Here is a 25,094-nt window from a genome sequence, read left to right as displayed (position 1 = left end):
AAGCCTGCCTGCAACGGTTTCAATGGGGGAAGATGTTTAGACTGACGTGAAAAACCATATGCACACTTAGCCTGTTTATCGTAGTATTTTACTGACTAATTTTCAGCTGAGTGACAGATATGGCCAAGTCTTCATCACATCTCGCGAGAGTGAGCTGAAACCCAGAACAGTCGCACGGCCTAGGAAACAGTGTCTGTCATGTAATTACTTTTTATAATTACTTGTTTCCAAGTCAGGTTAAACAAACGGCATCATTACCGGTTTCGACCTATTACCAAGTCATCAGTTGATTTAGTAAGTTGGAAGTGAAACATGGGCTATGAACACAAGAAGGGAATTGCAGCTTATGAAGTGTGCTGCTACGGAAGAATGCTGAAGATTGAGATGTGTCGATTGAATGCCTCTTGAAGAGATACTGCATCAGATTGGGAGATAAGTAATTTAACTAAAAGGGGGATGGGTTGATTGGACGCTTGCGCGGGCCTCAAGGATTCTATTTGGTAATGGAGGGGCGCGTGGGGTGTGAGCATTGTAGGAGGAGAGGACTTGACTACAGAAACGGCAGCTCAACTGAGCGCACTTGTGTTTACATTGTGAGCGATTTCCGAGCTTGTTCAGCTGATAAGGAGCTATATAACGTATTCAAGTCATTTGAAAATGGCTTGGTAATAAGTCGATAACGATGCCATTTGTGTGAACTGAGGCCGAAATATATAATGAAAAATCAGAAAAAAACGTACAGAGTATGTTAGTCAGCCGGTGTGTCGGGGATAACATCACGGAAGATAGCCCATATTTGGATGAGTATGAATGATATGCTTAAAGAACCGACAGTGAATTCTAGTAATATTGCTTAAGATTTTAAACCTTAAAAACTCGAGCGCGTTATTGAACTGCCTCACGGATTGTCTCGGATATTACATTTATACGGGTTCTGCTGGTTCGTAATGCTGTTTCAGCTGTGGGCATATTCGATTCAGCGCACCAAGCGAGGTGGGGCTAGAGATTTTCGGGAGGAGGTGTATTCAAACAACCGTTCGGCCATCCAACCAAATAAGTTTTACGTCGTTTCCTTAAACCGATTTAGGCGAATGTGCGACTGTTTCTTTGATAACGCCACTGCTGATTTCCGTCTTCATTCTTGTCTATTCGAACTCATTGCCAACGGGAAGGTAACAGATTTTCCTTTCGTCGTGTCCTTCCGTACATTGGACGACGAAATTACCCATTTGCAAAGAATATATGCTTTACGGAGTACTGTCTTGCAGCATCCTTTGTCGGACGTTCTGTTGATACGCGTTTATAGCGCCATAAAATTAACTCAGTGCCCAAAAGTATGTTCAAATTACTTCCTGTCTTCACAATTATTTTCTTCGTAATACATACGTAGTTTTCAGATACCGCGATGCATCAGAGATTTCTGCTTGAGGTCTTGTTGTGCATGCTATGGCAGTTTTAATCAGTTGACTCGCTAAAGAACAACTTTGTCTCCAACATCCCAGTGTAGTTATTGAGTCATAAATGTGTCCTCTGAAGTCACTCCGCTGATGAATCAACATATTTCTTGAAAAGGTCCGTCGGTTGTGCTCAAGGCTCTCTTCCGTAAGTCGCTGGCGCTCCGTTTCGCGCACACTGCCAGTATGGTTGACTTGAAACTCTGCACTACTGTCAGAATCTGTTACTCTCTGCTAAGGCTCAGATGATGTTATCCGTTAGGGAGATAATGCGTACATTGTGGAGCAGCTGATATGTGTATTGCAACTTACCTTTACAATATCGGCAATATTGCCCATGTATTGCGGAAGATCCATACTCAGGGCTTTTATTTTGTGTCACGGTAGCGTTATGCCAATTTCATTGACATGTGCTTTGAAATGTAATTTACGGACAGTTACATTATTTATTATTATAAATGTAATTATCTTGTGAACGGAATTTCTCATTTATCAGAGGTCGCCAAAGAGAGACTCAGTGTGTGGGGACCATAAAGGATTTCTCATCTACTTAAAAACAGACTGTGTCATTGATGATCTTTAATTTTCTTGTTTCAGAGTTAGGAATATTGGCTGTCGGGCGTTGTTGAATATAGAATTGAGTCGTGTATAGTATTTACAAGAATTAAGAAATGACTAAAATTTCTAGTACATTAGCCAAAAACGACGAGGAAACAAGTCGTCCCGATCTGCAAAGCGAAACTAAACAATAAAGGCAAATTCTGGGTATTTTCGGTGAAGATAAGGGACACATGCTGTCTATTAATTGTCGTTCTAGAAGTGCATGGTTTCAGTGCAAAATACCATTTTAATTGTCCATGTAATGCCGTATACAGAGCTTTTCAGTGGACCAGACTTCGTCGTTTCTTGCCAGACGGCGGAACTCTTGTCAATGACTCCAGCACCCACGCCGAGCTCTTACGAGAATCATTAGGTGGTATGCTTTGTGAGGCGGTATCAACGGGGACTGGTTACCCTTTCCGACGCCTCAAGCTCGGTGCCTATATGCACTTCCGCTACATCCCCTACAGGAAGAAATGCTGTCGGCGATTGGAATTGGTGATGTAGCTGCTTCATAATGTACTAACTTTCAGAGGATGGAGAAGAATGTGGAAACACCAGATACACAACACTCTAGCATGCCAAATACGGTGTACGACAATCGTTGGCTTTCAAAACAGCTTCCATTCGTATGGGAATTGTTAAATACAAGTTTTGTATGGTTGTCAAGGGATTCTTACACATTCTTCCTGCATAGTACTGGTAAGTTGAGGTAACGATGATGGTGGATAGCGACCACCCAACGTTCTCTCCAAAACAGACCATAAAGGGTCAATAGAAATGACATCTGCTGGCTGAGGTGGCCAGAGAAGATGCGACAATTGTGTTGACAAAACCAGTCCTTAACGATGTCAGCTGTGAGAACAGGGTTCAAAAGGTTCTGAGCACTATGCGACTTAACTTCTGAGGTCATCAGTCGCCTAGAACTTAGAACTAATTAAACCTAACTAACCAAAGGACATCACACACATCCATGCCCGAGGCAGAATTCGAATAAAATAAAATTCGGAGTCCAAATAAAAGCGTAACATGTTCGGTGTAACAGAACATCAACAGTGGTGCATTCGTAAATATAGCATACTTAATACGTCTCCATTTTGATACTGACAGATTTTTAAAAAAATTGTAGGTTTTGATATGATGTAGGATTTACTTAAGTTGTTTATTGCCTCTTGTTACATTATTGAAGACAGAAGGATTTTTTCCTTGTTGTAGTAGGTTGTAGTAGAATAAAACTTAGTTTACCTTCACCCTTCACGATTTGTCGCTTTCTTTTGGTGCATTTGCGTTTTTTGTATTCATGTAAACAAGAGTATTCCTATACATGTTATTGTTTATTTTGCGTTAAGCATTGTGTATTTACATGCTCATTAATGTTTTCGTGTGTTGAGTACTGTGTAAGCCGTGAATGCAGAGTTTTTAAGTAAACTTTCGTGTGTGCTTGTGAAATTAGAGATGTGTTCGGTATTCTGCTTCAAAACATGTAACCGAGGGGAGAGGGGGGAGACGTTGCACTGGACATACACTGCACATGGCTGCTACAGTCTGATAAATCTGCTGTTACTGAAAACAGTGTATACAGCAAGTCACGCTATAGAGTGCAATGTCCAGATTTTAACGTTTCATTCTTATAGAATTCACTTGTCGGGGAAGATACTGAAATACGTCTGACATATGATTCAATTAATCACGGTGATATCCTCATGTCGACCCAATTAGTGACACACCATCGTTCACAGAGGGGTTACTGTAGCATTTATCTTCGCCGCCCGTGTTATATTTCTTCTACTCTGATTATCCTCGCACTCGTACGCACTGGACTCATCCTACCGTTATACACGATGATTTTGCTCAACGACGACAAACTGGAAAAAACGACACCAGAGAGACTTTAGGTGCAGAACAGGTTTATGGTCATGCGGCCTGAAATACGTTCTGGAGGTACATCAACTTGAAGTTAGAGATAAACTTATCTTCAACAGAGACTCTGGTACCAGCACGAGGTTGGCGGTCAGCCAGCACGGGGTAATCCAGATGACAGGGTGGAATATTCTCCACAACTACCACTGTTCGTATCACAACACATGCAGTCTTCATTCGCGCTACGGTTTTCTCGTTGGTTCGTCGCACCGGCCGTCGGGATACTGAGATTTCTGTCATTCACCTTATTCACAGACGAACCTGTCTTTACGAGGTGCGATATCGTCAACCTTCACCCACTTGTGGGCGAGGGAGAATTCCCACTGGCTGAGCCTCAATGTGTAGGTTGGTATTATTGGCGATCCCTTTTGTGGGATCAGTCATCCTTCCACAGCGCCACACAGACAGGGCACATACTACCCCTGCATGTGATCCTAGCTCCGCTGCTGGAATGCGTTGTTTTGCTGATACAGAGGATAATGTAGCTACTCCATGATGGAGCTCCAGCCCATTGCTATGTTGAGGATGGAGCTAAAACACAAGTGTGTGCTGTGTTCTCATGTGTGCTTTCAGTCATTAAACCTATACTGTCAAAGATTCTTTTATCTCCATTTTGAAATGAGTGTACTTTTCTCGAAGCGAATCGTCTGCTGTAACACTGTCTCAATTTGCTGTGTGCTTCGACGTGTGACAGGCCGGTATTCCGATGTTGCAGGCGCCGCCGGCCAGTACAGGCGCGAGCATGTGTCGGCGCTGGAGCCGCCGCGGTCGTCCCCGGCGCCGGTGGCGGCGCCCGGCTCCGGCGTGTCCGGGGCGGCGGGCGCGGCCGTGGCCCCCGCGCCTGCCCCCGGCGCCGCCGCCGCCGCCGCCCCCGGCCACGGCGGGCCCGTGTGGCGCGACCCCGCCGGCCTGGTCGAGGTGCGCCACGTGCACAGCGTGCAGCACCAGCTGCTGATGCCCGCCGCGCCCCACTCGCACTCGCATTTCCACCCGCCACCGCACCCGCTCTACCAGCCGCCGCAGCCACAGCCGCAGCCGCACCACCGCTACGACCTCGAGGTGCTCGAGCGGGACCGCATCATCAGGTAAAACCAAACGGAAAGCAGCGCATATTATCTTACACGGTCCAGTCACGTTAATGTGACCGACGCCCATGTCCGACGTCAACTTGCGATAACCACTCACAGACCTGAGGTGGCAACCGTACTAGTGCGAATACGTAAGGCATGTCGGGGGTGGGTGGGGGGGGGGGGTGTGTGCAGAAGATACTGCACATTTCGACGTAATGTGGGAATGAGCTAGCTCACTGGCTTTTGTCCCAAGGGTGGAAGCATTTTCGGAACAGCTAAGTTTGTAAAATGTTGGCGTGCCGCAGTGGTTAAAGTATACCGTGCATCACAAAATTCTCGCAGTATAGGTGTGTGGTTCGAAGAGTACCAGGTTGGGTTTGCCGTACTCACCTGGCCAGCAAACTACCTGGATTTATAAGCAATCGAGAATCCTTGGAACCTCCTCGATGCGGCTGTTCGCGCCGTGGATCCTCCACTGACGAAACTAGCGCAGCTGACCACGGCACTGCAGTCAGCATGGCTCCGCTACCCTGTCCATAGCTTCCAGAACCTCATTCTCTCTCTTCCTGCACATCTCGCACTGAAAGAGGTGGTTATTCGGAGTTTTGACAGGTGGTTGCATTAATGTGACTGGACAGTTATAGTACATCTACTGTAAAGGAATACTAAATATTAACAAATGCAAGAATTGGATGAAATCACTCGAAATACATGACTCTTTACAACGCTGCCTGTAACCAGCTGTAGGTTCATTCTTCCACTGCGTTAACAAAGACACTCGGCTTTTTTGTCACATTTCATGCAGGATCTGTTGTATTTGTTCATTACGTGCAGCCACTGAATGTGATTTGGCCCACTTCTCCCCCTCCCTCTCTCCCCCACCCCAGGGGGCTCACCACTCTTTAGTGAGTATGTGCTTGGCTACCACGAGGCCCCAGCCTTTGCAGCATTGCTCCCCCTTTGTGTGCTGCAAACCTACACTTGGACGGTCTCTTACCTTCTCAGACTTTGTCAGGTCGTCCTCTTGGTGCAGACCCTGCTTGCACATGCTTCACAATTCTGATCTTGATTTCTAGTTTCATTACAGACGCTATCTTAATCTTCCATTAACGATTACATGGTCCCCATTATTGGTTTTTGACGTGCCACCTTTTCCAAACTTAACAGGAGATTTATTATCCAGCAACGCAGGTCCCAGCCATTCGTGGATACCGGGGAAGAATCGTGCTGCCTATGACAAGGTGTCGGGCGGAATTTGAACATATTTTCTAGACACCCTATATAACAGACGTGTGCTTTTTAATACACCCTTGGAGGCTGTGAATGTTCGGGTAACGACAGGATGTTACCATCTGCAGTGTTTGTATCTCCCTGCCGATGCTGGAGTTTCTGAGAACATACCATTAGCATTGGTTTCTCAGGTCCCCCACATTACCTAATCTTGGGTGAATTCAACACCCATAATCCTGTGTGGGGTGTAACAATGGTCTCTGGCCGTGGCATAGACCTCGACAATTTACTGGCACAACTCGACCTTTCCCTCTTAAATACTGGTACCCCCCCCCCCCCCCCCAATACTTTAGAGTGGCACATGGAACATTCTCGGCCGTAGACTTTTGTATTTGCAGCCTACGTCTTCCTCCATCCATCCACTGGAGGGTCCATGATGACCTATGTGATAATGACCACTTCCCAATCTTCGTGTCTCTTCCTCAGTGTCACTCCCCTGGACGTCTGACCAGATGGGCTCTCAACTGTGCTGAATGGGTTGCTTTATCGTCTGTTGTCGACTTGGCTCCCTGCCGCTTGAGAGGCAGTCCAGAGTACAACTACAGTTATTCTTTTAGCAGCTGAATTAGCGATAACCTGTTCCTTGGGCCTGCCCCAATGGAAGACAATACCTTTGTGGTCCTCGGAAGTCGCAGAGGCCATTCGAGATCGTAGGTGGGCTCTCCAACACAATAAGCGGCCCCCCTTCGATGGAGCACCTCACTGCCTTTAAGTGACTTCGTGCCCAGGTGCACCACCTAATAAAGCGACGCAAACAAGAATACTGGGAACAGTACATTTCAACCATTGGGCCACATACCTCTTGTTCGCATGTTTGGGCTAAGATCAGATGTCACTATGGATACCAGATACCTGCGCGCGTATTTGGTATTGCACTGAATGCTACCTTGCTCACTGCCATGATACAGACCCAGGGCCAGACCACATCCACAACCAAATGATCAAACAGCTACAGGTGGATCATCAGTGTCACATCCTTGGCATCCTTCACATCTTTAACCACATCCAAAGAGAGGACGAGTTCCTATCGCAGTGGCGAGAAAGCATCATTGTCCCAGTATTGAAACTGGGAAAGCACCCTCTACAGATGGACAGCTATTGCCCAATAACTCTGAACAAAGTTCTCTGTAAGTTGCTTAAACGCAATCAGCATCCGGCGGCTGTGTTGGCTCCATGAGTCATGGGGTCGTCTGCCTCCATCCTGTCTACTACTGATAGTCTGGTTTCCCTGGAGTCTACCAGCCTTACAGCTTTTGCCCGTCTTCAACACTTTATAGCTGTGTTTTACACCTTGCAAAAGGCTTATGACACCACACTGCGACACCACATCCTTGCTACCTCACATGCAGGGGGTGACAACTTGGGGTACAGCACTGCTCCGTGACCTTTGTCGATTTCCCAAGGATGGTACCCCTTTACTTGTTTATCGTCGGGCATTTGCTGCTCTATGTGCACAAATGACGGACGCCACATTTATTTACACCGCCGGCTCGAAAACATCGTTAGGTGTAGGGAGTGCCTATATTGTTGGCGACACCCCAAATCACTTTCGGCTTCCTGACCAGTGTTCGGTTTATACTGCGGAGCTTTACGCTGTTCTCCAGGCTGTCCACTACATCCGCCGCCATCAGCGGATACAGTACGTTATCTGCTCCGATTCTCTCAGCTCTCTCCTCAGTCTCCAAGCTCTTTATCCTGTGCACCCTCTGCTCCACCGGATTCAGGACTGTTTGCGCCTGCTCCACCTGGGGGCGTCTCGGTGGCGTTCCTCTGGCTCCCGGGACACGTTGGTATCTGTGGAAATGAGGCGGACGATATTGCAGCCAAGGCTGCAGTCTCTCTTCTTCGGCCAGCTATTCAATCGATTCCCTTCGCCGATCTACGGAGCGTTTTATGTCGTCGTGTTGTTCATTTATGGCACGCGCATTGGTCGACACTTCCCCATAATAAATTGTGGGACGTGAAAGCTCTTCCTTGTGCTTGGACCTCTTCCTCCCGAACGCGCCGTCGGGAGGAGGTAATTTTAACTAGACTCCGGATAGGGCACTGTCTTTTTAGCCATCGACATCTTTTAAGCGGCGATCCTCCCCCACTCTGACCCCACTGCTCTCAGCTGTGGACGGTAAGACACCTTTTAATTGAGTGCCCCTATTTTAATCCGTTACGCTGCCGTCTACAGCTATCGCCTGATATATCGTCGATTTTAGCAGATGACACGCGCTCAGCCGACCGCGTTCTCAAGTTTATTAGTGCCAGTGAAATGACGTCAGTCATTTGAAGCTTTTTTTTTTGGGGACAACCAACCCCTTTCTGTAGTGGATTTTTAAGCCTTCCTTCTGCTTTTCGTTTCTCCAATTTTATGACTTTCGTTCCCATTGCCGCTGGTTTCCATTTTCGGTTTTTTACTGTTTCCTAAGTCACGGACCGGGCGCTAATGACCATAGCAGTTTTGCGCCCTAAAACCAAAACAAAACAAAAAACATGCATGGGGTCTCCGGAGTCCGCTCCCAGATTTTGTCCAGGAGTTCCTGTCGCACCATATCTTCCAGGTACGAGTTGTTGCTTCCCACAGTACCCCACCCCCTTATCCAAGAGAATGGGTGCTACAGGGCCCTGTCCTGAGTGTCCCTTTTTCCTAGTAGGCATCAATGGTCTAGCAACAGCTGTGGGGTCCTCATTATGACCCTTGTTGTATGCTCATAACTTTTGCCTCTACTGTTCTTCGTCTAGCCTGGAAGGTGCCATACCAAAGGGGCCGGCATGGGCCTCACCCATGATTTTCGATTTTCCGTCTCCAAGACTCGCGTCAATAACTTCTTTTAACGTTGACCTCGATGACCAGCTACTCAGTGTGGTGGAGATCTATCTTTTAGGTCTGGTCTTTGATTCTCAGTTGACATTGACTCCCATCTTAGCTAGCTTAAGCGAAAGTGCTGACTGCACCTTAATACACTTTCGTTGCCTGAGTAACACCAGCTGGGGTGCAGATCGCACTACCCTTCTGCAGCTTTGCAAAGCCCTGATAGACTCCTGCCTTGATTATGAGGGTCTGGCGTACAGTGAGGCATCGCCCCCAGCATTGTAGATACTGGATCCGATACAGCACTGCCGGGGGTTTCACTTGAGACGAATCTTTTGAACTAGCCCTTTGAACAGCTTGCACGTGGAGGTTGGGGTCGATCGATTATGGATCTGGCGCTGACAACAGCTTGTTATTACCATGTATCCGGTTGATACTGACTATATTATACTTAAGTGGGTGTTTTGAGCCGGAGCGTAGTTTATTGTAAAGCAGCTGATAATTAAGTCTATTGTGTGGCAAACGTGTCCTAACAATTTGTGACGTAAAATAGTAAACACTTTCACACTATGTGCGCTGTTTCTGTGACTCTCATGTTGCGCATGTTAATCACTCGAAGTTTCTGTTGGCCGAAACGCTGAAGTTCTTTACTGTCTTGGCTACCCAACTTCACATCACGCTTAAGAATCCAAACTACCGTCTCCTGTTTCCAAACATGGTAATCCATCTTCCACAGTAGCACCCCCGATCAAGGATTACGATAACAATATGCACCCTGTCTATGTTCTCTTCCACCTCTCCTCTGAATCCGCTCCTATACATCTCTGTGGTGCATCACTCAACCACAACTTCTTGACCTATGACAAGATCTGAAAGACTCAATTTCCTCCCGAGGTCTCCACTGCCATTTTTTCTCCATCCTTGGCGCATCCCAGGGTTCAGAAGTAGTCTACAATTGATGGCTTGGTGGTGACTGGTCGTGTAGGCTTTTCTTATACTTTTGTGGAACATGCTGAACTGCTCTCCTTGTTGGCTGGCTGTAGTGTTACCACTGTGGAGTTGGTAGCCATTTCTTGAGCTATTGATCACATCCGTTCCTGCACTAGTGGGGTGCTTTCTCACCTGCAGCTAGTCCTTGAGCAGTTCGCAAGCTCTCGTGCTGCCCTCGCCATCTGTTGGTCATTGCTATCCAGGATTCCCTGTATATTCTTGAACAGTGTGGACGCTCAGCGACTTTCGTCTGGACAAGGGGCAACATAGAGATCCCAGGGAATGGACTCACTGATACCGTGGTCAAACTGGGTCTTATTCCCAAAATTCGACTTCAGACGTGAGACTCTCCAGGATGTACCTGCCGACTTAAAAATGGCGCTGTAATCGTTAGAATCTTCCCTAATCGCCTTGGGTCGCAGGGCCGTTTCCAAATGTCCATGTGCATGATTTGATTTTCTGTGCGAGAGAACTCCAAATAAAACGTAGAGAACAGCAACAATCTCCCTTCGTAGCTTTGTATGACCTGGATAAAGCTACATTATCTGTATGTACTTAGACGATTTTGTTGTCCTCGTCATTTCTGTAATCCTGGCCAGGCCGTTGACGATCGCATGGTTGGGCACTCGGTCATTCACATAATTTATTTAAATCTGTAACGATTACTGCTGGGCTGCATACTATATGCTCACAATAACTTCGCACTTAACGCTGTGGATCCCGGGAATGCAGGAATCTGTTGGAATTGGTCAGTATTGATTTGGTTCCACTCGGTGCCAGCTTCAGTCAGCAAATAATGTCGTACACAGTAACATTTTACGTAGTTTTCTACAATTTGTGGCAAAAACATTTCAGCGATCGTAATCTACGCGTGTCACCTTTGATTTGGTAGTACTACAGTTGCGTGTTTCTTCCAAACGCCGCCTTGAGTAGTATGTGAGAGGGGCAGAGAAGGGTTTCACCCACTCCTCCGCGTGAAGTCTCAAGTTGTATTTCGCACATAGTATTTGCGCCCTTTCTCTTCGCCCTTTACTTGTCAGCTATTCCATACGTAATGAGATCCAGACCGGGTGTTGAGTTTGGATATCTTTTCGGCGGAGGCCTCCTTAATTTTCATAGGCTTAGTTAAAAAAAAAAAACTTCTACGATCCCAAAAATGACTTGAACTGCTGTGTGTAGATTACGCTGCAACATCCGTCCTCTCACCAGAATAGCTGCAAGAGGCAGTAAACCAATAAAAGAATACATACTCGTAAAACAGATTGTAACTCTACATTGATTTTCTTTCAAAACCAAGTCCTTGTACCAAGGGTAATCCTTTAAATTTACATCTTTGTTTACTTCCCATATGTGGGTTGCAGCCTATCTAAACACTGTGCCTCTGAACGAATCTTAGACAGGAAATGTGTACAACCGGCACTCTTTGGAAAAACGACACATTGAGTCTTCAGTTATAAAGATCTGATCGTGCACCTAAAACTCATGCTGTATAAGGTGATTTAAGCGCTATTACGAAGCTGTGAAACTTGGACACTGTACAGCCAAGACTGTAAGGAACTTCAGCGTTTCGGTCAACAGAAACTTCGAGTGATTAACATGACCAACATGAGAGTCACGGAAACACCGCACATAGTGTGCAAGTCTTTACTATTTTACGTCAGCTGAAATTGTTAGGACACGTTTGCCATACAATAGTCTTAATTATCAGCTGCTTTACAATAAACTACGCTCCGTCTAAAAACACCAACTGTAATATAATATAGTCAGTATCAACCGGATACATGGTAATAACTTATAGTTACCTAGACGAACTGTTGTCCCTAGATCAGTGTGATACAGCCTAAAATTAAGAATGGTTGTTGTATTTAGTGTTGCTTGCTACGTATATGTGCTGTTGGTAAGTTAGAGTGAACGCATTCGGCGACGCTCAGCAATGTGCGCCTCATTTGGATTTGGCTTTGAAAGCCGGCGAGCGACTGCGCAATTCCCGATTGAGCGGCGGAGAATAATTCCCAATTGAGCAAGGGCAGCCTGTTAAGTGATGGCTGTCCTCTATTGTAGCACGACTGAAGGTTGTGCCACGAGAGCCGCTCCAGAGGTGCAAGCAACCGGCGCGGCCTTGGCAGCGCTATTGTCCGCTGCCGTTTACATCTCTGCCCCGCACACGCGGAAAGACGCTTCCACCCACCAAATCATATGCGTCCAAGAAGTTGACGGAAGAAATGTTATCAGTCATATCGACTTGTCGAGTTCTGTGTCGTCTAGTTTCCATTTCTGTATTAACATCGTCTCTAATTCCCAGCCGCATGAGGTAGCCGCGCGGTCTGAGGTGCCTTGTCACGATCCATGCGGCTCCCCCCGTCGGAGGTTCGAGTCCTCCCTCGGGCATGGGTGTATGTGTTGTCCACAGCGGAAGTTAGTTTAAGGTAGATTAAGTAGTGTGTAGGCTTAGGGACCGATGACCTCAGCAGTTTGGCCCTACAACACCTTACCACAAATTTCCAAATTTCTAATTCCCAAATTACCCTAGTTATCGCCCGTATTTTTAATTGGCAGTGAATTCAGTGGGTGCTCTTTCCTCACACTAAAGTTGGAAGAACGGTATCAAGCCAGACTTTAACCGCAGCAAGGACTACAACGGCTTATTTTTATAGATTTCGTAATGACCTATTTTCATGAGTAAATGAAATACAGTTTATGTTGGTTGTTTATTTCGTAACATAACCATTAGAATAAGTACATTGAAATTTGAAACACGGCTGTTGCTGTTAGAGTGATAAGAGGACTGAAGGATAATTCATACCCAAGATGAGTTCACTGGTTCAGTTCATTGTCATGGTAAGTGATGGGAAGAATGGAAATAGGAATTATAGTGAATGTTAACTCAGAAAATTTAAGTCCGTTGATGGCTAAAATAGCTGAATAAAAATCGTATAGGCTTTGTAATGAAGTGTCTCATGTTCTAATCCGTGTGATGTATTTTACCATAACACACATTTTTCTGATTCAATAATTTGTTGTTGGTGAGGCCTTTATTGTATTATATGAAACACATGTACTTCTAAATTCACACAGATGCTGGAACTGAAGTTTGGCTATACAGCAGTGAGAGACACGTCTGTTGGGTAATGGTGCCTCTGGACTCGAAAACTTAAATTTTCTAGTACTGACAAAATAGATAGTATTTCTTCATATAGTTTCATTATTACACGGTGAGAGGCTGACAGTCCGTCGCGGTGAGTGTGAGGTTTACAAGGACCATTCGATCCACAATAGCGAGTGACGGTGCACAGGCAAGGTGAGATGCTGCACCGTATCACATTCAATCGAGTCACATTATTCAGTCACGCGCCGTGCCTCATCTTCAACACGCAAGAGCTTAGAGGCGTGACGCGTAGGGGCCGCGTACTGTGTGGCGTTCTGAGCTCACCGCGCGACGGAGGATATTATTTTACCAAGATACTCGAGAATCCGGTAGTCCTGTGGGAACTGGGCTTTGGCGTGTAACAACACCTGTCGATGATGAATTTGTCAAAGCCTCGCGGCAAAATCCTTTTTTAAACGCGAGCGTTTGAAATGTGGGTTTCCTGAGTGGGTCGATACGGTCCGGCGCCGGCTTCGGGAGGCTGGTTAGCAAACGTGTAACAGGCAGGCAGAGGCTCCGTGGTGATCATCGACTGTACAGATGAGCGTTTGTCGAGGACCGTGTCAATCGTGACTAGCGGATCATGATATATTCAGACGAATGGACATTGTCATCAGCGATTGGTGGTCCAGTAGGAGTATATAGGCCGAAAGGCTCCCGTTCCAACCGCAAATACATCGAAGAGTTATCTTGCAGTAGTTCGGTGTGTGTGTGTGTGTGTGTGTGTGTGTGTGCGAGAGAGAGAGAGAGAGAGAGAGAGAGAGAGAGAGAGAAGAGGAGCAGGGGGGGATAGATTGGGCTGGATGGGTTTCCATGGACTTGTAATGCTCCACAGGATAATGATCGACCTATTGTTGCCCAGTGTACCCATAGTATGCGTGAGGAATATTACGGTCCCATTAAAGCGAGAACTATATCATGAGGGAATAATGTCTCCAGTAAAATCAGTCTCCTGTATACATGTCAGCTTTGGTGCAGGAGAGGTTCGCATAACAGATCGAGATTTTTCTTCTCGATTGCCCTCCTCGTGCACCCTACTGAAAATGTATGGGCAGAGACGAAACGGATCACGAGAGAGAATTGGCCTGACCTCGTGCCAATAACCCGCAATGGCTTTGGAACGTCACCTAGCTGCTTGGAAGGAGGTGGTAGAAAATAGTTTATTACCCACCTTATAACTTCCGTTCCTTGCAGATTTAAGTCATTGAAGTTGGAGGAATTTGTACGGGTTACGAAATGGAGAAACCACGTGCCGTAACCTTTTGAGGGCGGAAAACATTAATAAGAATCGTGAAGTATTCGTGCTGTTAATTTCGTCATTTCTTCGGATTAAACAGGTTAAGGAATAACGCACAGAAATTGCACCCAGACAGTTATGAACCAAAACTTTCGCCTCGCCTACTAGATCGTCGATTATGCTGCTGAGCTACGAATGCATTATGCTACAGCTGCCGACATTTAAATACTTCTTATCGCTGTGGACACCGCATCACGAGACGAAGTCCTTTTACTATGTCTGCAGTATTGCGAATGACGCGGGGCTCTTTTCCTTGCGTCCTTTAACAGTCCTTAAGCTCAAAGTGCCAAGAATGTGTTATTCCTTCTATGTAGTGAAACTTGTGTCAAGATTATGGGATGGGTATACGAGTAAGAAATATAAAACAAGATCCGTTACAGCCTGTGTGAAGTAGATAAAAACGGCACTTGCAGTTCCGGTTCATCAGACTGGCTGATTTGATTTCAACATCGCTACGGAGTTGGCATTGTTGGCCGGGAGGCCCCATTCGGAGAAGTTCGGCCGCCGTATTGCAAGTCCTTTTTAGGTGACGCCACGTCGGCGACTTTCGAGTCAATGATGATGAAAATGATGACGGACACAACACTCATTCCCCTCCCGAGAATCGAACCCGGGCCCCCTGCGTGGTAGGCGGTAACGCGACCGCTACGCCACGGAGGCGGACTACGGGGTTAGAGAAATTGCTGTTCAGAGCGAGAAAAACTTAGTGCTTACAAAGACACAGCTTGTACTGTGAATTCTTCGGTTACATCGAACAATGCATTCTGTTGAGAGCGTATTTTCAACACTGACAGTTTTTGGAGGACATCTCTTTGAGTGAAGCGCTTGCTGTAGTTGCCGCTCTCGTCGCCATTCTCAGTGTTTGTGCGTGTGTGATCTAATCCGATAGAATGGCCTGGGGAGGGGCCCCGAAATAGCGGGCGGCAGAGGCGTGTTGTGCCGCCCTTTAACGCCGCCCAGTGACACCTCGCGACAGGCCGGCGCGCCGCTGCCAAGTATGCCGGCAGCCTGCCAGGTGCTTTTCTGCGAACAGGGCCGCCCGCCTGCACCAGCGCCTCCCGGAATTCGGCCACCGCACGCCTGGCATCTTCACGCACTGCGGCCGCCGCTTCTCGGAAAACCCCGCAGCACCCACCATCTCAACCCTAGTGCCCCTCGAACCTTGAAACAAATCAGTTGTCAATACGGTGAATTACTACAGTGATTAATTCCCAACTCAGATCTGAGTTTTGACGTAAGGGTTACGAGCTGATATTTCAATTTCCAAATTCCAAATAAAAGCCAATACCGTCGGGAATTTTGCCCCGCCAGCGCACATATTAACCATCTGGTAATCCCCCCTTCCCCTATTGAACGTAGACAATGGTCGCGTCACGAGGTGTCCACTGTCACGTCGCGAGGTCCACAGTAAGAGAAAGTGCCATATGCACTTGTCCTACGTGGATAACCAAACCGCAGCGACATATTTTTTCAATCTGTCGCAGTAATGCGGTACCCTGAGTGACAAATGAAAGGAAAAGGTGTTCTGAAAAATTTAAGTACATTAGTACAAAAACCGTCCCATTTTTGGAATTTTGGCAAAATTAGCTATCAAAATGTGCAATATTATGGACAGTGCCGAAAACTATAAGACACATCGTGAACAAAATAAAACCATAGTTTGTAATATTACTGTGTGTCTATTGAGTATTAAATGAAACAAAATACTTATAATGTATATCAACATTGCACTCTAGGAAACCAGCATTGGACTTATCACAATTTTTTTGTGGTTTTTGTCCGCACAATATTCACATCTCTGTCGTGTTTTACGTGAATGTGGTTTCCTGGATCCAGTCGTAGATCTGTGCTCCCTCGTACTCACGTCAGTCTGCTTCCTTCTGGTTCTCTGCGTTTCGGTCTCGATCCTGGTTTCTTCGAAAAGTACATCACTTTACTCTGTTGGACATCGAAAAGTGAGAGCTTTGGGTTAGCAATTTGGTACGCACGCCATGTATTTACCATGCAGACATCATCTGGGTGAATAATGGCCAGCATCACCACTCCCTTTATCTTATCCTCGTCCTGAGAAACGATATCTCCTTGTCCAGTACAACAACGTTACACATTTGGGCCTTATATTCTTCGACGAATAGTGTAATTTGTACCTGCACAAGCTATTTTGTCGTCCCTTCATCTCACTACGAGAACTTCAATCTGTTTGTCAAACATGTAGTCACTGAATCCTCATTCCTGCTGGTTTTGTTATTTCATCTGCATTGGGTGAAATAATAACGAATATTAAGTCATCAGCCTCATGTTCATTCAATACATAACTCTCCAGCTCTGCTAAAACTTCTTGAATGTAAGACCATGTGGGATGTTTTATTTCTTGGCATTATAAAATGTGAAAAGGATTAGTTCACTTTACCTGCTAAGCCTAGAGGAAATATCATACAATTTAAAGAAAGTAGATCTCAAAAACGTTAGTACGTTTTGTGTAGAGTGTATATGATTGAATACAGTAATACCGCACCTCAGCACAGTAGTGATAATATAACATTTGAGGAATTATATGACCTGGCATGCTCACGAGGTGTTGTCTTCGATTCATGTTAAAAATATTTAATTTTGTTTTAATATCTTCATTTCTAATTACAGGAACTACATCTGATATTTGAGTTTTGTTTTGCTTGTGGTAACCCACTCTTGTTTCCTCAGGACAAGACAGAAGCGGCCATCACTTCATAGAATTACATGGTGGTCTTTTTTGTTCTTTATGGGCCTATGTTCTGTTAATGATACCAGAGATAGCATAGAATTTGTGTATTTTGTTTTCAATGTAAGCCTGACAGAAGTTTATAATTGTATGTGTTCCTTGTTAACCATCTACGTGGCCGCACGCCCATTCACGAATTTGCAGCGGTTTTTATTTAGTTCCATGATCAGATGCCTTAGTGCCGACGCACTCTGTCAATTATACTAAGGGGCAAAGCAGATTGTGCTACCTGTCTGTGAATCGTGTTAACCGCGATGTAAGTTCATTCGTGTTTTAACTTGCTCTGTGTGCTAAGGACGATACCTTTTGTTTTTGTTTATACCTGAATATCCGCGTGGTCTAGTGCGCCTTGTCACGGTCCGTGCGGCTCACCACGTCGGAGTTCAGAGTCCTCCCGCGTGCGTGCGTGTGCGTGTGTGTGCGTGTGCGTGTGTGTGCGTGTGTGTGTGTGTGTGTGTGTGTGTGTGTTTTGTCCATAGCGTAAGTTAGTTTAAGTTAGACTACGTAGTGTGTGGGCTTAGTGACCGATGACCTCAGCAGTTTGGTCCCATAAGACCTTACCACAAATTCGATTATTCCAGAAAAACTAGCCCGGCATTTGTCAAAATTAATTTCGTTGAAGAAAAAACTCACACAAAACTCACATGCAGGTTGACATCTGTAAAACACCGATGCCTGTAACACAGTGTGCTGACCCACCCGAATCTGCTACACAGTGTCTCGTACCCATACAGTGAACATTAGGTCATATGGGCAGGAAGAAATCCAGATTGATTTAATTTCCTCAAACTATATTTATAGTGCTACCTTTTGGACTCCTTCAATAATTACGGATCTCTGCAGTGGCGTTGATTATCAGCAGTAGTTTCGTCAATACCACTGTTGATTTGGTGCAGTTCTCATGTATGTTTATAGCCAAATGTCGTCTTTCCTCGTGTATACAACAACTTAACCGGTCTGCTTATACAGGATGTCCATAAATTAACATATCAACTTACCTTTAAAAACCTTAAAACTAGAGATTATAAATGGTTTTCAACATGTTATAACTCATAAGGTTTCTTTTACCTTTAAAGTTACACAATTTTTGACGCAAGATGTCCGTCAATTTCTATATATTTTTCCGGATAGGTGGATTTGACGAAATGGTCCAATTCGGTGGCCGCCACGATCCGTCAACCCCACGCCACTAGACCTCTTCCTTTGGGGGTTTTGTGAAGGACCTGGTATACCGAACCAAGGTTAGAGACCACGGACTTGAAGACGCGCATTCACAGTGCTTTTCAACACCATGGGGATCTGCAACCGCGCGTGGAGAGAAATGGAATTCCAACTAGACATTATCCGTTCAAATAAGGATGCACACTATGATGCGTATCATTGATTGAGGAAAGAAAACTTTGAGTTAGCAAAGGACTTGGAAGAGCAATTGAACGGAATGGACAGTGTCTTGAAAGGAGGATATAAGGTGAACATCAACAAAAGCAAAACGAGGATCATGGAATGTAGTCGAATTAAATCGGGTGATGCTGAGGGAATTAGATTAAGAAATGAGATATTTAAAGTAGTAAAGTAGTTTTGCTATGTGGGGAGCAAAATAACTGATGATGGTCGAAGTAGAGAGGATATAAAATGTAGATTGGCGATGGCAAGGAAAGCGTTTCTGAAGAAGAGAAATTTGTTAACATCGAGTATAGATTTAAGTGTCAGGAAGTCGTTTCTGAAAGTATTTGTATGGAGTGTAGCCATGTATGGAAGCGAAACATGGACGATAACCAGTTTGGACAAGAAGAGAATAGAAACTTTCGAAATGAGGTGCTACAGAAGAATCCTGAAGATTAGATGGGTAGATCACATAACTAATGAGGAAGTATTGAATAGGATTGGGGAGAAGAGAAGTTTGTGGCACAACTTGACCAGAAGAAGGGATCGGTTGGTAGGACATGTTCTGAGGCATCAAGGGATCACCAATTTAGTATTGGAGGGCAGCGTAGAGGGTAAAAATCGTAGAGGGAGACCAAGAGATGAATACACTAAGCAGATTCAGAAGGATGTAGGTTGCAGTAAGTATTGGGAGATGAAGAAGCTTGCACAGGATAGAGTAGCTTGGAGAGCTGCATCAAACTAGTCTCAAGACTGAAGACCACAACAACGCCATCATATCACATGCTGAAAACTTTTTGTTAATATTTAGTACAGTTTTAAAGATTTAAAGTATTAAGTTGTACAGAAAATTTATAGTCACCCTATATATTCACACCCAGGCCTGATCCTGCGATTCTGTAAACTACAATTTTTAGCAACCGCTCTCCTTCCTGTTAAGTTTTTTATTAGGATTTTTTCCCTCGCTGACTCGTTGCAGGATGTCTTTCATTTCTTAAGCGATCAACCCATCGGATCAGCAGACTCTTGTAACACCACATTTTCAATGCTATCAGTCTTTTCCATCCTACTGACTGCCCGCGTTCCGCACCCATACAAATACAAATATTGATTTTCGTACATCATTTCCTGGTCTCGAAGTTTTTTTCTTTAATGTTACCAATTTCTGATTTTTATGGAAGCTCTGTTGTGTTTAATCGTTGCTACTGAGTATTTTTGACGTTGCCTCTTAATCTAATCTATTTCGTTTCTTGGAAAGCAACATCCAACCCTTTGCGTCTTATCAAAGTAAAGGATTACTTTCGTGTTTTTGTTGATGTGCGTGTTACTGTCACCAACTTGCACCCGATTTAATCCTCGTTTCATTTTGTCGGCCACTGTTCCTTTGCAGAACTTAAAAAGTAAAGGCTTTAGGAGCACCTGGTGACCGGATTTATTCAAAATACATCGACGTGCTGTGGAAAAGGTGACAGTGGATGAAAGAAATACCGTACAGCCCGTGGCGCGGCATAATGAGAGGGGGAGGAGTTTTTGGAAGAGCTCCGTGAATTGGTGGTGGGGGGGGGGGGGTGTTGGGGTTGGTACAGCCCGCATCAACAGGTTGGCGGCTGCTGGCTCCCGGGACGGGCCAGCAGAGCAGCAGCAGCTATTGATCTAGCCGAGCAGCGGCGGCGCTCGCCCAGATCTGCTACCTGCTAGACGGCCCCACCTGCGCAATTAAAGGCAGCCGAGGCCTGAAAGCGGACTTTGCCGTTACGGAGCATGCCGTGTAAAAGTATGGTGCACTGAGATTGCATTTAAGACGACACTCTTTTTATCGTCTTTCTTTTTATTGTAAAGGCGTTCTTGACCATACGCTTCTGCTAAAAACCCCATAGTCGTATATTTCTTTCACTCCAGTGCGTCGGTTGTCCATTTCGTGTTGATAGTCGTCCTAGCTACGTCATGCCTCCTGGACCTTCCTCGACTATTAACAATTTTTCTAGAGAATTAATGTACGCATAAACAACCACAGCTCGCCTATTATATTACTGTATTTGTTTAATTTCGCTCGTTGCAAGCGAGCAACCTCAAATATTCAATGCCCTGATGGCAACTAGATAGAGGTTTAACGAACCGCTCGGGAGGATCCTTGGCACTAAGTGGTGCGTTAGTAGTTGCCTTAACCTCACATATTTCTACTATATGACTAACCCAACTCAACCATTCCTTCTTTAACACTGTGACTACGTGATCGTGTTCTACACTCAGTCATTTTTCTAGTCCTCTTTTCTCTGTTATCATCATAGATTTCACTTCGACAGTTTTCCTTTCGAATATAAAGTAGTAGTTAACATCCTTTTCACTAAATGTTAAAGCTTCACGCCCATAAAATTATACTGCCTTGTTAGATTGATATACGGGTATTTTGAACCTGCTGCAGCGCGTTCTCTCTCAGGATTTAGTATACCTGTAATGTGTCGGATAGTAGCTTGCCGGATGTACATCTATTTTACGTCTGTTTTATTGCCGAGACTCACAGGAGAGGATGCATCAATTAGTTATTTTTTCCCTTAATTGTCACCAGGTATTCTGTTTTGCCTCATTACCACGCACTCATTTTTCTCAGCAATTCTCCAATTGTATGTAATTATTGTGATTACTTCTGTTATGTAATTGATAATTATTGCTACATCATCCGCGTGGCAAGTTAAAAAATGTTGCCTATGTCGCCCATGAACTACTCAGTTTGTATATTTTGCTTATTTTTTCACAGTTCCACACAACTTCTTCCTGTTTTCTCAATTGATCTGTGTTCAGTTTATCAAGGCCTATCCACTGTGCCAAGTTATAACTAAATCTGAGGGGGGTGCGATGGGGAGGTTCCCTTGTGAGTGACTAGATGATACGTTGTATTGGATTCAACATAGGCAAGTCTACGTCCCTTTTCGGTGCGATGTCAGGCTACAAAGTGTGAAATTGTCACCGCAAATTCAAGCGACAGTAATTAGACGGAGGTGACAAAACTCTGGGAAAGCGAGATGAACATATGCAGATGCGTTACTATCGCGTACACAAGGTATAAAAGCATAGAAGGGTAGTGGATTGGTGGAGTTGTCATATTCACTCACGTGATTCACGTGAAAAAAATTCCGTAATTATGGCCGCACGACGGAATTAAGACTTTAAATGCGGAATGATAATTGGAGCTAGACGCATGGGACATTCCATTTCGGAAATCGTTAGGCAAAGTCAGGAATGTGCCGAAATACCATATTTCAGGCATTACCTCCCGGCACGGATAACACAGTGGCCGGCAGCCTTCACTTGACGACCGAGAGCAGCTTTGTTTGTGTAGAGTTGTCAGTGCTAACAGACAAGAAACGTTGCGTGATATCAATCAGTGTGGGACATACGACAATCATATCAGTTAGGGCAGTGTGGCGAAATTTGGAGTTAATGGGCTATGGCAGCATATGTCCGTTTGTTGTGGCTCCATTGTGGTGTGGGCAATGTTAACATGGAACGGAACTGAACAGCTCATTGACTGGAAATGGTTATTTCGGTTACGTGGAAAGCATTTGCAGCCATTCATGTAGTTTACGTTCCCAAACAACGATGGATTTTTTGTGGATGACAATGTGCCATTTCACCGGGCCACGATCGCGATGGGTTTGAAGAACGTTGTGGACAATTTAGGCGAATGATTTGGCCACCTCGATTGCCCGACATGAATCCCATCGGCATTGCAAATCGAACATGTCACCAGATTACCAACATGAACCACCCCGTGAATGCACTATAGATCCGTCGCACACATTATTTTTCCCAGTGATCTTTACTTTGGAGAAAGTTGTTCTCCTCTGATGTGTGACACTGTTCTTTTAAGAGGAGCACATCTTACTTCCTCCGTCGTTTATTTTCGGTTTGTGTGGAGCCATTGTGGCTTGAGTGTTTTTCTTCAGGATGATTTCTGGATTGCTGCATAGACCACGATACATTCATTTCCTCATTCTTGTCCCACCACTTCTCGCCCTCATTCTAAAACGATTTAGATTCCCGTAGGATGTTCAACCGTAGATTCTTCCTCCATCTCTTCCTCTGAACAACGAGACGCATTATTGACATACTGTTATGTTATGTAGAGGAAGCTACATAATTAGCTTATATCAGGGGAAAAAGTTTGAAGAAGGTATAGTGTTGTTCTTAATTATTTAAACAGCCATTAACATAAGCGTGTATTCCATCCCTTCTTTTGTATTAACTCGCTTACGATGAAACGTATTGGTTATGACCTGTAGATTAAAACTGAAGAAACTGCAAAAAGATGGGAATTTAAGGAGATGGGACATGGATAAACTGAAAGAACCAGAGGTTGTACAGAGATTCAGGGAGAGCATAAGGGAGCAATTGACAGGAATGGGGGAAATAAATACAGTAGAAGAAGAATGGGTAGCTTTGAGGGATGAAGTAGTGAAGGCAGCAGAGGATCAAGTAGGTAAAAAGACGAGGGCTAGTAGAAATCCTTGGGTAACAGAAGAAATATTGAATTCAATTGATGAAAGGAGAAAATATGAAAATGCAGTCAGTGAAGCAGGCAAAAAGGAATAAAAACGTCTCAAAAATGAGATCGACAGGAAGTGCAAAATGGCTAAGCAGGGATGGCTAGAGGACAAATGTAAGGATGTAGAGGCCTATCTCACTAGGGGTAAGATAGATACCGCCTACAGGAAAATTAAAGAGACCTTTGGAGATAAGAGAACGACTTGTATGAATATCAAGAGCTAAGATGGAAACCCAGTTCTAAGCAAAGAAGGGAAGGCAGAAAGGTGGAAGGAGTATATAGAGGGTCTATACAAGGGCGATGCACTTGAGGACAATATTATGGAAATGGAAGAGGATGTAGATGAAGATGAAATGGGAGATACGATACTGCGTGAAGAGTTTGACAGAGCACTGAAAGACCTGAGTCGAAACAAGGCCCCCGGAGTAGACAATATTCCATTGGAACTACTGACGGCCGTGGGAGAGCCAGTCCTGACAAAACTCTACCATCTGGTGAGCAAGATGTATGAAACAGGCGAAATACCCTCAGACTTCAAGAAGAATATAATAATTCCAGTCCCAAAGAAAGCAGGTGTTGACAGATGTGAAAATTACCGAACTATCAGTTTAATAAGTCACAGCTGCAAAATACTAACACGAATTCTTTACAGACGAATGGAAAAACTAGTAGAAGCCAACCTCGGGGAAGATCAGTTTGGATTCCGTAGAAACACTGGAACACGTGAGGCAATACTGACCTTACGACTTATCTTAGAAGAAAGATTGAGGAAAGGCAAACCTACGTTTCTAGCATTTGTAGACCTAGAGAAAGCTTTTGACAATGTTGACTGGAATACTCTCTTTCAAATTCTGAAGGTGGCAGGGGTAAAATACAGGGAGCGAAAGGCTATTTGCAATTTGTACAGAAACCAGATGGCAGTTATAAGAGTCGAGGGACATGAAAGGGAAGCAGTGGTTGGGAAGGAAGTAAGACAGGGTTGTAGCCTCTCCCCGATGTTATTCAATCGGTATATTGAGCAAGCAGTAAAGGAAACAAAAGAAAAATTCGGAGTAGGTATTATAATTCATGGAGAAGAAGTAAAAACTTTGAGGTTCGCCGATGACATTGTAATTCTGTCGGAGACAGCAAAGGACTTGGAAGAGCAGTTGAACGGAATGGACAGTGTCTTGAAAGGAGGATATAAGATGAACATCAACAAAAGCAAAACAAGGATAATGGAATGTAGTCTAATTAAGTCGGGTGATGCTGAGGGAATTAGATTAGGAAATGAGGCACTTAAAGTAGTAAAGGAGTTTTCCTATTTGGGGAGCAAAATAACTGATGATGGTCGAAGTAGAGAGGATATAAAATGTAGACTGGCAATGGCAAGGAAAGCGTTTCTGAAGAAGAGAAATTTGTTAACATCCAGTATTGATTTTAAGTGTCAGGAAGTCATTTCTGAAAGTATTCGTATGGAGTGTAGCCATGTATGGGAGTGAAACATGGACGATAAATAGTTTGGACAAGAAGAGAATAGAAGCTTTCGAAATGTGGTGCTATAGAAGAATGCTGAAGATTAGATGGGTAGATCACATAACTAATGAGGAAGTATTGAATAGGATTGGGGAGAAGAGAAGTTTGTGGCACAACTTGACCAGAAGAAGGGATCGGTTGGTAGGACATGTTCTGAGGCATCAAGGGATCACAAATTTAGTATTGGAGGGCAGCATGGAGGGTAAAAATCGTAGAGGGAGACCAGGAGATGAATACACTAAGCAGATTCAGAAGTATGTAGGTTGCAGTAGGTACTGGGAGATGAAAAAGCTTGCACAGGATAGAGTAGCATGGAGAGCTGCATCAAA

General features: G+C 44.7%; 1 protein-coding gene across 1 annotated transcript in view; it reads left to right on the top strand.

Moving 5' to 3' along the window:
• The first annotated feature begins 4,891 nt into the window (after window positions 1–4,891).
• LOC124620112 (lysine-specific demethylase 3B) overlaps window positions 4,892–25,094 on the top strand; it is a 156,141-nt gene continuing 135,938 nt past the window's right edge. Inside the window, exon 1 of the mRNA XM_047146782.1 lies at window positions 4,892–5,059. Coding sequence (XP_047002738.1) covers window positions 4,929–5,059 — 131 coding nt within the window. The 5' untranslated portion in view covers window positions 4,892–4,928. The remainder of the gene's footprint in view (window positions 5,060–25,094) is intronic.

Source organism: Schistocerca americana, chromosome 6 (genome assembly GCF_021461395.2).
Source record: "Schistocerca americana isolate TAMUIC-IGC-003095 chromosome 6, iqSchAmer2.1, whole genome shotgun sequence".
NCBI classification, from domain to species: Eukaryota; Metazoa; Arthropoda; class Insecta; order Orthoptera; family Acrididae; genus Schistocerca; species Schistocerca americana.
The sequence above is the reverse complement of the archived record's forward strand: the minus strand, read 5'-3'. Positions and strand labels throughout refer to the sequence as shown.